Genomic DNA, 15,287 nt, shown 5'->3' on the forward strand with positions numbered 1-15,287 from the left:
TGTACATGTCTATAGTTCTATGGGGTTACATGTATAATTGTTACTTTGACTTTTGATATATATACTTTGATATATTGACACTACGTGTACTTCAATATATACCCTGATGTGAATTGGATGCATGTCTTTTACAGGTGCATTTATAGTCCATCATGACATAAAAAATCCTCTGCATGCAACCACGAGGAGAGGGGGAATTTACTAAGGAGTTTTGTCTATATATTATATAAAATCTACTGTTGAGTAAGTACATTTTGTATTATTTGATTAACGTGGTTAAGTTTTACTTGTTTGACACAAATGAACCAAAATAAACATTGCCAGAATTGTCCACACTGAGTATGGCTAAAATTAGCTAATAGGCTAAAAGGTACTTTGAACTTACACATGTTATACCATAGTATAAAGTATATTTAATGATAGAGTCAAAGTTATTACTTTAGCTTATATATGTAGCCTTTGAGAATTTCTTTCAGAAATTAAAACATCTGAAAGAGAAAAGTTATTTGGCATGATGGAATGATTTGATTGCCTACACATTGCACATGTAAAATGTTAAATACTGTTCTGTATTAAAAGCTCAGCATAAGTGTTTGATTAACTTCCTTTGCTTTTGTTTTGTACAAAGGAAGAGCAGAACCTAATCCAAATAAAAATAAACAAGCTGTTAAAAGCCAGGTAAATGCCTCAGTTTTATACACTTAAACACATAGGAGTTGGTATTTGTGGGGTTAATATCAGTAATTACAATTTCATTTTGTTTACAGTTGAAGGTGGTCAACACAAACCAAATGAAGATGTTGCACATTCCACAAACAATAAAAAAGAAGGTATGGCAAACTGTAGATATGGTTTAAACAGTCAGTCTACATATTTGTTAATGTTCTAATGTGTCATATCTTCTTGTTTGTGCTAAAGATCAAGTTTTGTGTCCAACACACTTGGATGAGACGTGCCCGACCCCTGACTTTGTCTACCCTACATTAAGTTGTAAGTTTTTGACTGCTTTGCTTTACTTTGAAAAAGAATCATGCTTTCAAAAAGGACTTTTATATATTTCGATATGAAACTCAAAAATTTATATAAATTGTTTTGGTGTATTTTGTTTACACAGGTGATGGCACACTTCATGACAGTAAACATCGGTATCAAGATGATGTGATTGATCTATACCCTAGAATAAGCTGTGACACTATGAGACGTACGTGCTACTGATGCTTTTTGTTATTTTTTTGGTGCATTCCCACACTATACAAACACGTTGCTTGGCTCCAAAGTGCATACACTTTTGACTTTATAATGTCATTCTCATTTATAGGTAAACATTTATTCCATCAGGGTTTTGCCTGAATGTCAACATAATAGCCCAAAACTTTGATATAAAAAGTGATTTATTTTAATATTTTACACTACTATACTTTTTTAAATACATTGTGCGTGTGTATGTTTATTGTACTTAATGAAATTACATGCAAGGTGTAATTTGTTTTGCAGGGTGACATAATGAACAGCCATCTTCCAGACAACCGAAACAGGCAGAGTATTGTTTTCTTGTGCATTGTCATACACCTAAAGAGGATTTTTTGTAATTGTACAGTTATGGCGTTATTCATTCATTAATGTGTCCTTTCTTACCTTAAATAACTTGTCATTTTTCACTCCTTTTGTTTTTAATGTCTATATAGTATTGTCTACAATACCAAATTCTGGATTGACGCCCCAGTACCAGAAGGCACTCCAATCCCAGAGAGCATCCCATTGTATGTGAGAACTTTATAGTCGCATCTTATTTTAAGCAGATGCACTACTAGGGATGCACAATATATCGCATGTGATTGTCATTGCACATCTTGTCAGTGAAGCTGGTTCCATGATCGCGATCACCTGCTTTCAGATGGAGCGGCATTTACTACACAAAGCCTTAGTTCACTGACAATTGGGGCGATTTCGCATTAATTATCGGGGACGCATCTCCTGCAATACATGCGATATGGACCAGCTTGTCAGTTAACCTCAGCTTTGTGTAGTAAATGCTGCTCCATCTGAAAGCAGGTGATGGCAATTTACTACTAATCAAGGAACCGGCTTCAATGACGAGATGCGCATGATATCGCATGCGATTTATCATGCATCGCTGGAAACTACATTAGTGACAACACAGCTTAGAGTATAAACATGTACATTTCTCTGAATTTCAGTTAATAGTTACAAATACAGAGCTTATAATGTCTGTCATTGCTCAACCACAAAGACCTAAAGTACAGCCATCTGATTTCATAACTAATGCAGTATTACACTGTGAAGTGATTTACTGTTAATATTTTACACTACCATATAATTAACTATATTTGTACAGGTGAGGTAACACAACGAAAAAATAACAGGATGGAGACTACCTGATTCTTCACCTATGGCCTTAGCTTCAAATGCAAGAAGTAAGAAATGCTATATGACGTGTATTTTGCATTATGAATGCATTATGAATGCATTATGAATACATCAAAGATGTTGATAACAAGTTGATCTGTGTAAGTTGTGATATAAAGAATATGTATATATATTTCCATCTATCTTTCTATAACATTATTTCAATTGTTTTCACATTTAGGTCCAGCAACTTTCTGAACTGGTGGATATTCTATCAGAGACTGCATGAACAACGTTATGAACAGGTATGTGTTTCCCTTGAATTGTGTAATCCTGCATAATATTGCAGGAATATTGATTACAACCATAATTAACCCAGCAATTTATATTACTTAAATTCAGGATTTAATCTGTCACACATCACTTGTTCAGAACTATTAAAGTTCGTAGTGGCTCAAACAGTCAGCCATACTGAAAACAAGAAATCAAATCATAATTTCAGTGTAAGCCAGTGGTGTCAAACTCAGTTCCTGGAGGGCCGGTGTCCCTGCAGAGTTTAGATCCAGCCCTAATCAAAAACACCTGATGCGTTTAATCAAGGTCTTCAGGATTACTAGAAACTTCCAAACAGGTGTGTTGGAGTTGGTTGGAGCTAAACTGTGTAGGACACCGGCCCTCCAGGAACTGAGTTTGACACCCCTGGTGTAAGCCATTACTTGTCACCAAAACCTATGGATGAGGATATTGTTTATAGCACATGTTACATGGTAGATGAGTAGTTGTGAGTATGTTTGAACATTGCATGCAATTGCTATGTTGCACATTACTGTTAATTGTAATTTATTGACCATTAAGGTAATTTGTCTAAGGTGAAGTAATCTTACATTTCTTTCACAGAATGATGTCTAATTGTCTTATGGCAAAGTTCAATATGAGGGGTGGTGGACATCTGGAAAATAAGTCTTTTAAAGGCACACCTTTGTATTATGTTATTCAAGGTAATTTGGGGAATATGTTGATCTAAAAAAAACTCTTGTTCTTGTATATTGATGTAATTTTTATTACTATGATTTATGTATTTAGGGGACATCACAGCTCACCTGTCTTTATCAGAAATATCCTGTTCATTTTTTGACAGTTACACACCTAGTTTAGGGTCTTTCTCAAGGGCACCACAGTGGGATTGAAGAGCAAGGGTACAAATGCTGTTGGTCTCACAACTGATCTAACACTTATTTAAAGCATAACATCTTTTATACAATAATTTATATATATATATATGAAGAGTTTCATTGCAAAACGAGATAACTCCGTTTTTAACATTTTTGTCAAAACATGTTTATTATTCTGTTATCATGTTATTATCTTGTTATATGGTGCTACCTAGCTGTATTTTTTTTAGTTATGAAGGTTTAAATCAAAACAAACCAACTGCAGTTGAACAACCAAAAAACAAGATTTCTAAAAAATAATATATATATAATTTTAGCTGTAGACCATAAAGATTTTGAAAGTAAGTGCATGTCATTTACCTCAAATGTTTAATTGTATTTATTTTAAAAAGAAACATATTCTTCTCTTCCCTCAGATGCTGTGAGGAGGTGGAGCCCAAAAGCCACGGACTCGGAAATCGATGCAGCTATGGCAGACCACCTCAAGCACGCTCCAGGAAGAGAGCTAGGGGTTGTGAATACAAAAAATAAGCCAAACAGATGTAATGTGTTAGAGATAGTTCACACAAAAATGAAAATTGTTATAATTTTCTTACCCACGTGTTTCAAACCTGTATACATTTCTATTTTTTGCTGAACACAAAGATTGAATAATGTTTGTAACCAAGCATTTCTCACAACCCATTAACTGTCATAATAATTTTTTTTACAATTGTAGTAATGGGTTGTGAGATCTGCTTTTTTAAAAACATTCTTTCAAATATCTTTGTGTTCCGCAGAACATAGAAAGATATACAGGTTTGAAACATGAGAGGGAGTAAATGACTAAATACTAAATATTCATTTTTGGGTGAACTATCCCTTTATATAATAAAGTATTTTGAAATTGTTATTATAGTTAAAAAAATAAAAGTCTTAAATCAGAACATGCTTCTTTTTTGCTCATGTCCACAAATAATGTGTTCTTTAATGTGTTTAATGCCTAAAGACCTACACCAAGCGACAAGTGCTATGGTTGTTAGCTTATATACATTCTGAAAATTTCATGTGTACTTTATGTGAATGGAGGCCTATGATTATTGCTTCTGACTGTAGGGTAATTAAATATAAGGTAGCCTAAACACATGAAAGACTAAACATCACATAGGCCATAAATCCCAAAAATAAGGCATAGCTGGCATTGATCTGGTACGCGGATCTGTGCCGCATCTCTATGCGGGACTGGGCCAGCTCTGTTCCATTTCCAGTTCAGATTCGTGAAACTGATCCTGACCACTTCTTGGCCGATGTGCGTTTGGACACTGGACCGTGTTAGTTAAACGGATCTGATGCGGATGGAACGGTATGTGTGGGCCAGCTCCACCCCAGTGTTGTTTTACTGTTTTGGTACGAGAGTGGGCCAGGGCTGACCCATCTCTGGTGCAGAGCCATGAAACAAATCCTGATCACTTTTGGCCCGTTGTGCATTTGGACACTGGACCATGTCCGTGAGATGGATCCGGGGTGGATCGCATGGTAGGTGTGGGCCAGAACCACCCCAGTGTGGTTTTGCTATCTGGGCATTGTTAGCTGATGCTAAAGCTAAAACAGTTGCTGGATGGTGGAGTTTCTTTATATGTGGACTTACCCTTCCAGATATGTTTAAAGAATTGTGGATTAACACTTTAATTTTATATACTAGTGATGGGAAAGTTAATCCTTAAATGAAGCACCAATACTTCCGTTACTGTTTCGAACCATGATTTGAAGCCTCAAAGAGGGAGTCGAAAACAGCAGCATCTTTTGGTTAATAAAACATATAGCAGTCGCTTCTGGAGCAAATGAAGCAATATGACACACTTTCAATTAAAATTAATGTTTCTACGGGTGAAATGCTCCTTTAACTAGACACAAAATGTGTTGTTTTAACACAACCGTTATAAGAGTGTTGTGAATTTTTAAAACACGAAATGGAGTTTAATTAATATGGACTTTAAATGAGGCAAGTGAAATGGATTTGAAAAAGAGTGAAAGTCCAGGCTGTAGCTAAAACACATTTATTATGGCATTCCTCTAGCGCAGTGTTCTTCACTCGCAATCCTGGAGAGCCGGTGCCCTGCAGAGTTTAGCTCCAACCTTAATCAAACAGACCTACCTGTGATTTTCTATGCTGAGTCCCAATTCGCCTACTTATAGTACGACCTAAAAGTATACTGTTTTTGTGAGGAAAACGTACATACTTTTGAGGGTATAGCAAAAGAGTATGCACGTTCTGGGACATACTTCAATGACGTCATGCAAAGAGAACGAAAACGTGGTTGCCTAGTTATGCACACCACGGCTGTTAACAATATTTCATTCATTCTTATAACTTATGTCCAATATAATTTTATTTACTATTCCCAACTTTTTTCTCATCGTTTTTTTTTTCTCAATACATTTTACAATGTGTTCTACCAAGTTTAGGAGTGAAGCAGAGCATCACCGTAGAACCAAACGCAGGTCGTTTGTGAGGCGGCTGGTTCTGATGTTCATGTGCAATGTGTGTAACGAAAGCTACTTATTTTAAAGTCAAAATATTTAAAGTTTATAGTATAACTATTGTTTAACATATTTTATCCTTAATTTTATACTTAATTTTATACTTACTAAATCAAAAATACCCAGATGAAAATGAACCATGCTTTTACTATAGTAAAAGTGTAGTAACCATATTTCTTTCGTTGGACTAATAAAGTTAACATTTGTACAGCCACACTTGGTTGTGGGCAATATTACCCCGTAGAGTGTGCATTGATCTGCACTTTGAATTCTAGCCGGAAATAGTAGACCATCCGGGTATCTTTGGAATACTCATTTCAACATACTACGATTTGGGACGTACTAATTCTAGTTTCGAATACTATTTAGGACGGATAGTATGCGAATTGGGACTCAGCACTAGTGATCATGAAGACATTGATTAGCTTGCAGGTGTGTTTAATTAAGGTTGGAGCTAAACTCTGTAGGGCACCGGCTCTCCAGGGTTGGGAGTGAAGAACACTGCTCTAGTCCAGTGTTTCTTAAACTTTTTCTGCCATTCTCCACTTTGGAGGTAGGGAAGGATCCCTAGCCCCACCTGTCCCCAATTGCCCCAACAAAATTTTTATCAAGTAGGCTTCAAGTTTAACTGTTGAAATGTATTAATCACATTATACTTTAAAACATAACAGCATTAAACACTCTTAAAACTTGCAAATGTATTAGCACTTTGCATGAAATAAGACTTTGTTCAAAAGTAAATAATAATGACTTCCGATTGACATGGATGGAGGGAAGGTGCGTCTCGCCCATGCTTCCACAGTTTTCATTATGAAGTAAATTTTTTGGTTCATCAGCAACTTACTAAAACAACATATTAGTCGGTTTACTTCTTTGGAACGCTCTGAGTGAACATGACTTTGAAATCTAAACACAACACAAGAAAGAAGATTATAAGAAAGATGAAACACAAGCCAGCGGGGGCTTAGCGGATATTGCTACCTTGAGGGCACTACTGCAAAAACATAGAGCGGCGTTGTCTTCCGAACTTAAATTGGTGGTTTCTACTCTGGAAGCAAAATTGGACAGGTTACACATAGCCATGAACGATCATGAAGAGAGACGTCTCTCACTTGAAGCAAATGCAGACTCTTAAATCCAGGCAAAGATTTTTTGAACTGGGTGAAAAAGCAGGTAAATTATTAGCGCATCTAACTAGAGCATCGGCACAATAAGGCAGATTACAGGAAAAAGGTTGCCACAGGGAGATATTATCCATGATGCATATGAAATTAATAAAATTTTCTCCGTTTTATTCAGTCTTTATATATCTGAGCTTCCTTCAGGAATTAACTGCGAGGAGTGGCCCTTAGATAAGATCATCTTTCCCAAGATTGATAGTATTGCAGCAGGACCCTTTGTGATCCAATATCAATAGCTGAAGTGGTGGAAGCGATTACAGTTCTTAAAAGTTGCAAGTCACCAGGCCCTGATGGGTTTACCACTGAGTTAATAAGGCCTTTTCTACGTCATTAGCTCCTGATCTACAAAATATGTTAAATGAAGCTTTTTCTAAGGGCTGCCTACCTCACACTTCATCATTAGCATCAATTACTTTGATTGCGAAGAAAGACAAAGTACCCCTTTTGTGTAGTAATTATAGACCCATTTTACTTGTTAAGATTTTGTTCTTGTGTTTACAGCAAGTGCTACCCCAAATAATTTCGGCTGACCAAACAGGTTTTATGATTGGAAGGAACCTTATCAATATTCTCAATACGTCCAATTGCCAGAAGTGGTCTTGGCTCTTGATGTGGAGAAAGCGTTTTATAGAGTGCAATGGGGATATCTATTCTGTGTAATGGGGAGTTTTGGTTTTGATGATGGGTTATATCTTGGGTCAAGTTATTATACGTCTCTCCTCAAACATCTGTGTTAACTAATGGTTTGTCCTCACCTCCATTTTGCTTTAAAGGGGTACTAGACAGAGCTCTCCTCTGTCATCTTTACTTTTTGCAATTGCCATCGAGCCACTAGTTAGCTGGCTTCATGGGGATATAAAGGTATCAAATGGCGAGATAGATAGTATACATTATCCCAAACACAAGTTCAAATTTAGTAGTGTCCCACTCAAATTAAAATATGGACTCATTTTAGAAGGGTCTTCTGCCCTTCCCCAATTTCTAGGAACCACTGCTTTGCACTATCTATCTAATATGGATCTACTCAATTCCCACTTATTTTGTTTCTTTCAAGTCAGGCACTTGGAATCGTCCTCTGGAATCTCCACTGCATGACTTTTTAAAGCTTGGACCACGCTCAAAACATTGTATTTCTGTCATTTATAATTTGATTCACAATGTTAACCCAGGCTCTACAAATCAGGCCAAATGTGCTTGAGATTTGAACTGTCTGATGATCAGTGGGAACGTATTCTTGAGCTCATACATACCTCATCTATATGCACAAGACATGGGCTTATACAGTGTAAGATTCTACGCAGGGTTTAGTACACTAATGCTAGACGTGCTAAAATGTATAGGCTTTCACCCTTTTAAAGTGGAAGCATGTCTCACCCCCTTCTCTTGATGCATGGCTAAAGCAGGTGTTCACTTGCATAAAACTAGAAAAGATCAGACCCTCACTTACTGGTTCTTTACAGACAATTGACAAGGTGTGGCATCCTTTTTAGATTATCTGCTAGCTAATGCTCTTGATGCATAAGCTGAGCATTAATATATGTTATTCTTTTAATTATTTATTTATGTAATTTAATATATATATATATATATATATATATATATATATATATATATATATATATATATATATATATATATATAATGTTTTATGTATTTTTATTATTAATCCCCCATGGGAAGTTAAGGTTGTTGAGGGAGGGAAGTGGTTTAATATCAGAGTTAGTAATATCATGGTATAATAATACTATAAAATGAATGCTTTTATTGGTGATTTGATATTCCATGTAGAAAATCAAATAAAGAAACTTAAAATAATACAAATTTTATAATAATAATGCAACTGTGTTTGCATTTTGTCTCTGAGGAAAGTCATCATACTTCCTTTGCAGCTGGCTTTTTTGTTGTTTAGGTCCAGTGTCCGTCTTAGGCCCTGTTTACAGGTACATGGTTATTTTGAAAAATTTAGACATTTCCTTTCGTTTACACGCAAACGGAGAACTCGCCTCTGAAACCGATTCTTTCTAAAAACTCCGGTCAGAGTGGAGATTTTGAAAATCTTCGGTTGCACGGTTGCATGTAAACTGAGACAAACGGATGTTTAGGCAGCCAACGTCACAGTATACGCCAGAGCTCGCACCTACGTCAAAAGTGCGACCTTGTTCAAAAGAGGAACAGGAAGTGATTTGTTGCTGTTTTTGGGATTCTGATTGGCTTACGTGGGCTTGAGCTTCTCGTTACACCATATATACATTGGCACATGTCAATGAACACTTTTCTGAAAACTGACATGTGTGCACAAAGTTCTTTTTGAAACCGATGAAATTTCCGTTTATGAAAATAGCCGCTCACGTGTAAACGTAGTCTGAAAAAAAAACTTTAAGTAGCCCTTGCAGCTTTTATTATTTTATTATTGATTAGGGGGAGAACCCCTTCTGTTCTGACCCCATGTGACGGGTGCCATATTTCTTTAATAAAAGTGTTAATGAAAATATCAGGATCAAAAATGTTATATAATGTTTGTTATACACTTTATTGTTTCATCAAATGTCATTATTCAATTAGAAGACATAGTCCCTTAAATGTGAACAGTGATGGTTTGTTGCAAACCAACCCCTTGCATACAGTAGGGGTGAGTGCGGCAACGCAGGGTTAACTTTAACACAAATGTTTTACATAGTTACACAGGGCTGAGAAATCTGTGCTTTTGGTCTTTTTTCTCACTGTCACAAAATGATCTCCTGTGAATTAGTTAAGATATTGGGCAAAGAGTGTTTGTTTTTAAGGCAGGAAAGTAAATTTCTTCATCATATTTGGGTGTGCCCCACTCTCCCCTACATTAAATAAAGCTTACTTATGGCTGCTACTAGTGACACAGATGGTCACTTGGTGAAGAGGTCAAAATTGTGCTTTATCATTAATTAACCATAGATTATCAGCATTCAGAGATAACTATCTTATACTGACCAACCACCCTTTAGAAAAAACGCCTACTTGACTGGTAAATGCAATATTTTGAGGACTGAAATAATAATGATTTTATTTTGGCCTGATTTGTATTTTTACAGTATTTGTAACTTACCGAACCACTTTGGTTCCATTTCTGATGGCTTGCATGTCCACATTGCATGTGCCGTTAGCATGTGCCATGAGATTGATTTCAGAGAATTCCGCCTAGAATTACAACATAAATATAAAAACAATGAATTACAACATCACAAACACACAAAACTAGCAGAACACTACAGCAATGGTAAGGAAGTGTGTTTTTGTCCGTTTCCTTCCCGAAACCTTGTTCCTCTTACCTACTCTGGCCTTGTTGTGGTCTGATCGCTTGATGTTTTGTGCTTTCTGCCACCACCTGGCACTATTTGAGGCCCATTTTCTTTTATCTTTTTTGTTATTATTATTTAACATAAAGTTAACCCAGCATTAAAAGAATACATCATAAAACATGCTGGGTTATTCTCAAGTCAATAAGGAACAAACCCAGAGGTTGGGTAAAATAACCCATACATTGGGTTAAATTACAACCCAATGGGTTGTGTTTGTCCCATTTTGACCCAATGCAGGGTTAAAAATACCCCAAGATTTACTTAAATGTAGTTTTAAAAATCAGTCCTTATAAGCTTTTGTCTGTCCCATCTAAAACTTTTGATGTTTCTGAACGTACTCTGTAGGCATGGGCCGGTAACCAGTTTCAAGGTTTAAAACCACTAAAATGTTCTGTGATACGGTCTTCAAGGTATGAGCTTTCGTTTATACAAAATTCATTAAATCATAGTCATGTGATTGATTTGATGTTTACATTTAATATACATTATGAAAAATTATATATATTTTTAAAGCATATTATAATTTAAAAGCTTTATTTTTACCTGCCATTTGAAAATAACACATTTTAGTGTTGCAATGGCAATACCGCAACACTGTGAAACCGTGGTATTTTTGCTAAAGGTTATCATACCGCCAGAATCTTATACCGGCCCATGCCTAGTACTCTGTCGCTGAATTCGGTGAATAATTTAAAATATTTTCTACATAACACAGTTAATAAAATGGTCATGACATTAATAGCAGTAATAAGTGACAGTAGAAGTACATCCATTAAGCCTTAAACTGTAATTATTCCCTTCATTCGTAGTGTGGGCTTGCTCAGCTTGATCTATTGTGCATTGTGAGAAGAAAAACCTGAGCTTTATATAAGGACATAAAAAAACTGAATTAGCCTGCAGCTTTGAGCAAATTTGAGTTTGAGAGGTCTCATATATTTCTGCAGAATGGTCAGAAATGCATAACAAACATCTAGTTATATTGTAGCAAGCTGTCTTAGTGATTGCTTTTTAATTAGAGCGATTTACTTTATTGACTATTTAGCAGAAGACTACAGTACACATTCATTTAAAAGACATCTTTTAATACATTAGGGTTAGGGTTAGATCCACTTGTGTTTTTAAAGCCCCTGTTAAGTCAGATATAAAATGTGTAAATAAATCAGCGATAAGCATGTAATCTTTTTTGTTGTCCCTCAATTTCTTTGAATAAAATACCTTTTATTTATTACCTCTGTGATCTTGATCAATATAACCCCTGGGCAAATCCAGCCATTAATTGAATTGAGTAAATTACAGATATTGACACAACTAAGAACAACTGCATTGGTTTCCTATCAGCAGCTTGTGCCCTAAGATTGCAATGATAAGGATCATTAAGTACATAATTTGGAATTAAAGCATTTTGTAACTGAAAGCTATCCAAAACAGATTCATAACTTTAAACAATGAATTAAGAAGAATGAATGTACTCTAACAAGACAATAAGCTAAAACTAATGAAAATCACCCCCTAATTCTGAGTTTGCGTCATCACTAGCTGTAAAAGCGTCATTTAATTTAATCTAATTTAGCATGGTCTTGTTTAATTTAGTCATCTCGACATGTTACAAGCATGACTTGCTAACCATTAGGCCACATTTGCCCCATGACTGCTTTGGTCAGGGCTGTCCGATCCTGCTCCTGGAGGGCCGGATCGTCGCTGCAGAGTTTTGCTCCAACCCTTATCAAACACACCTGATCCAGCTAATCAAGGTCTCCCTTGGCAGATTCAACTTTCAGTCAGGTGTGTTGAGGGAAGTTTAAATTAAACTCTGCAGGACACTGGCCCTCCAGGACCGAGTTTGGACATCCCTGGCTTTGGTGGAGTTATACAACATAGAGCGATCTTAAACACTTTTCTTCCAATCAGATTCAAGGACTCAAACTGTCCTTCACATCAAATTTTTTGATTGACTGTGATGGTGTCATGAAACATATTTACATTCAGTGTAGACAAAAAATTAGTTTGTCACGCTGTGTTGAGCTGTGACCATGTGACTGTTAAGCATTTAGTTACAGAGAGAATCAGTGTGTGAGCTACTAAACAGACAGACAGACACACTGGTTAATTATAATCTCTGTCAATCGGCTTTGCTTCTTAAGCTGAATCACTGTATGTGAGGAGGAAAGAAGGTTACGGATTGCACCTTTAAGTGTTGAAACACCTTAAAACCAGATAACTGGACTAGTTTAGTTTACGTATTTAATAAGCAAAATATTGATCACCATAATGGTAACTACATTTACACATTTGACAGCCTGACCCAACTGTGACACAAGTGTCCAAAACCTCTCTAAAGCCATCATAACAGACCAGTGTAACAGTTTTTGCTAACCATTAGGGCAAGTTTAGTTCTGTTTAGTGCCATTTAGCACTATTTTTACAGTATAGGTTTATATCTGTGAAACCTAAAATCAATGTCTTACCTGTTCAACTTTAACATCATAATCTCCTTGGACCTTCTTTCCACGAAAAATCTTCGACCTGAAATACAGACAAGATATTCATTGAACATTATAATATGATGTTTATGCGCATACACAAAAACTGACATCATTTATATGCCTGCTGCTATAATGACTGAATGAGCAATTAAACAGACAAACAGCGTAATTGCAGAGCGTATGGTTGAAAAATGACAACTATGCAATTGCCTGCTATTGTAATGCAGTGCTCAAATCATTAGGTTTTGATAAGTTTGAACATTGATGCATTTTGTTTATCTTCCCTTTCACTGTGTAGTTTCCACAGCTTGTGTTTGGTTGTAACAAATAAGTTACAGGCAATTCAACACGGCTTTGCCCGCTGTGAAAGCACAGCATGATATAATTACTGAAATAATGAAAAACAGTCCCAAAATAACCTAGAGATACCAGATAACAAGAATTTACTTTAGGGCCCATCCTGACCAAACAATTCATGTGTCCTTGCTTGTGCATGACTTTCAACACAATTTGACATATCCAATATTCATTTACTGCTGGTTAATGAAAAACATTACAACGCTGACAGATAATCTTGCTGTCAATATCTGTGTATTTTAAGAGTTCAAAAGGTTTTGCAAATAAATCCATAATAGGAGAACGCAAAACCAAAATGAAGGTTTGATTATGCAATGCTGCCATCTACAGAAAATTCAATACTATGAGACACAAAATCCAGTCCCATTCCCTGATGCATTTGGGGTAAAAACCATAATCATATCATTTAAATGTGTTTATTTTGTAGATGATTTTATTCAAGAGCTGTACATGTGTGACCCTGGGAATCGAACCCAGGACCTTTGCACTGCTATCACAATGCTCTGCTCTACAAGTTGAGCTGCAAGAACATTAATTCATGTTAATAAGCTTTTCTATTGACTAGAATTGCTTCACATAGCAGCACAGAGACGCTATAAAAGGAACTGGAGTACTAAAGCTGAAATGAGGCAAGCTGTAGCACCATTTGGTTGATTTTAATCTTGGCAGCGCAGGAAAAACAACTGGTTGAAGTAGTGTTGAACAGATTGGAAATGATTTCCCAGTTCAAAAACAGCAGGGTGAAATGAACAGGTTTCTCGGAGTGCACTCTCCAAAAAAAAGTACAAGAAGGTACAAAAGCTGTCCTTGGTGCAGTACCTTTTGAAAAAGTAATATTGCATATTGGTACAGGTACCTCAAATGTACACATTGGTACTAAGGAGGTACATACTTATACTTCAAAGGTATACATATCTGTACCAAAATGGAACAGTACATACTGGGACCTTTTGTGTAGAGAATATTCACTGCGTGGGATTATAAGAGTTATAAGTCTTTGCACAACAGCTCAGCGCTGAAACCAATGGAAAAACAGAATTCATTGGGAAAATGCCATGTTTTCTATTAAGATCTATTAGTTTGCTGCCTAGTTTATCTCTGCTACACAGATTCAGCTAACTTAAATTCTTCTTCAGTAAGTTTCTTTTCTATTAGCTATATAGGCTAGTAATGTATTAAACCCTAAACTGTAAATTGAACATATGGTGAATAATTTGCCATGAGCAATACTTGAACAATACCTTGCAGATTGTTTAGGAGAGGTCTGCTAATACTTTTGTAAAATTGTCTGGGGTTAAAAAAAATATGAGAAATAATCTCTCAACCATAGCAATTGCCAAACAATTTCATCTGAACCACTGCGGCAAGTCAAGTCTCGGATTATATAGTGCTTTGAAATACAGATTGTTTAAAAGCAATTTAATTTAAAGGGAAATAACAAGATTTATGAGTGATTTCATCAGTGTAGACGTCATCAGTGTACAACTGTATGCATTATAGAGTAAATCAATTCGTGTTGATTTTGTGTTCACTTTTACTCATGTACACACAGCAGAGTAGAAAGACTGATGTGGTTTACATGTAACCTTGAAATCTTTATAAGACTTTTACAGAATGATGGTCAAAAATCATTGTGAATTCTTGATATAAAAAATACAGCATAGTGATTCCCCACTGAAAAAAAGATTCATTGAATTTGCTTAATTCTTTTAAGGTAAGTGGTTGCTATGCATTTAGTTGAACTTACTCAATTGTTTTTACAATTATCCTGCAGCAACAGCACACATTTGCAAGCTAACAATAACTAACACTCAACTAAAACAAAAGGTTATCATGGCATAAATTAGGATGCTAAGACCCAACTAGACCTGACCG

At 35.9% G+C, this 15,287-nt stretch overlaps 1 protein-coding gene and 1 long non-coding RNA gene across 2 annotated transcripts in view; one reads left to right on the forward strand and one right to left on the reverse strand.

Moving 5' to 3' along the window:
* syn2b (synapsin IIb) overlaps positions 1 to 15,287 on the reverse strand; it is a 185,250-nt gene that overhangs the window by 107,858 nt on the left and 62,105 nt on the right. Inside the window, exons 2-3 of the mRNA XM_065265920.2 lie at positions 13,038 to 13,095; positions 10,320 to 10,411 (exon numbers count right to left, since the gene is read on the reverse strand). Coding sequence (XP_065121992.1) covers positions 10,320 to 10,411; positions 13,038 to 13,095 — 150 coding nt within the window. The remainder of the gene's footprint in view (positions 1 to 10,319; positions 10,412 to 13,037; positions 13,096 to 15,287) is intronic.
* Positions 268 to 4,251, forward strand: LOC135747316 (uncharacterized). The gene is made up of 10 exons (XR_010531838.2): positions 268 to 678; positions 768 to 830; positions 919 to 990; positions 1,115 to 1,201; positions 1,495 to 1,535; positions 1,686 to 1,760; positions 2,357 to 2,435; positions 2,609 to 2,672; positions 3,265 to 3,365; positions 3,956 to 4,251. It is a non-coding gene; the product is annotated as an uncharacterized lncRNA (long non-coding RNA).

Source organism: Paramisgurnus dabryanus, chromosome 14 (assembly GCF_030506205.2).
Source record: "Paramisgurnus dabryanus chromosome 14, PD_genome_1.1, whole genome shotgun sequence".
Taxonomy (NCBI): Eukaryota; Metazoa; Chordata; class Actinopteri; order Cypriniformes; family Cobitidae; genus Paramisgurnus; species Paramisgurnus dabryanus.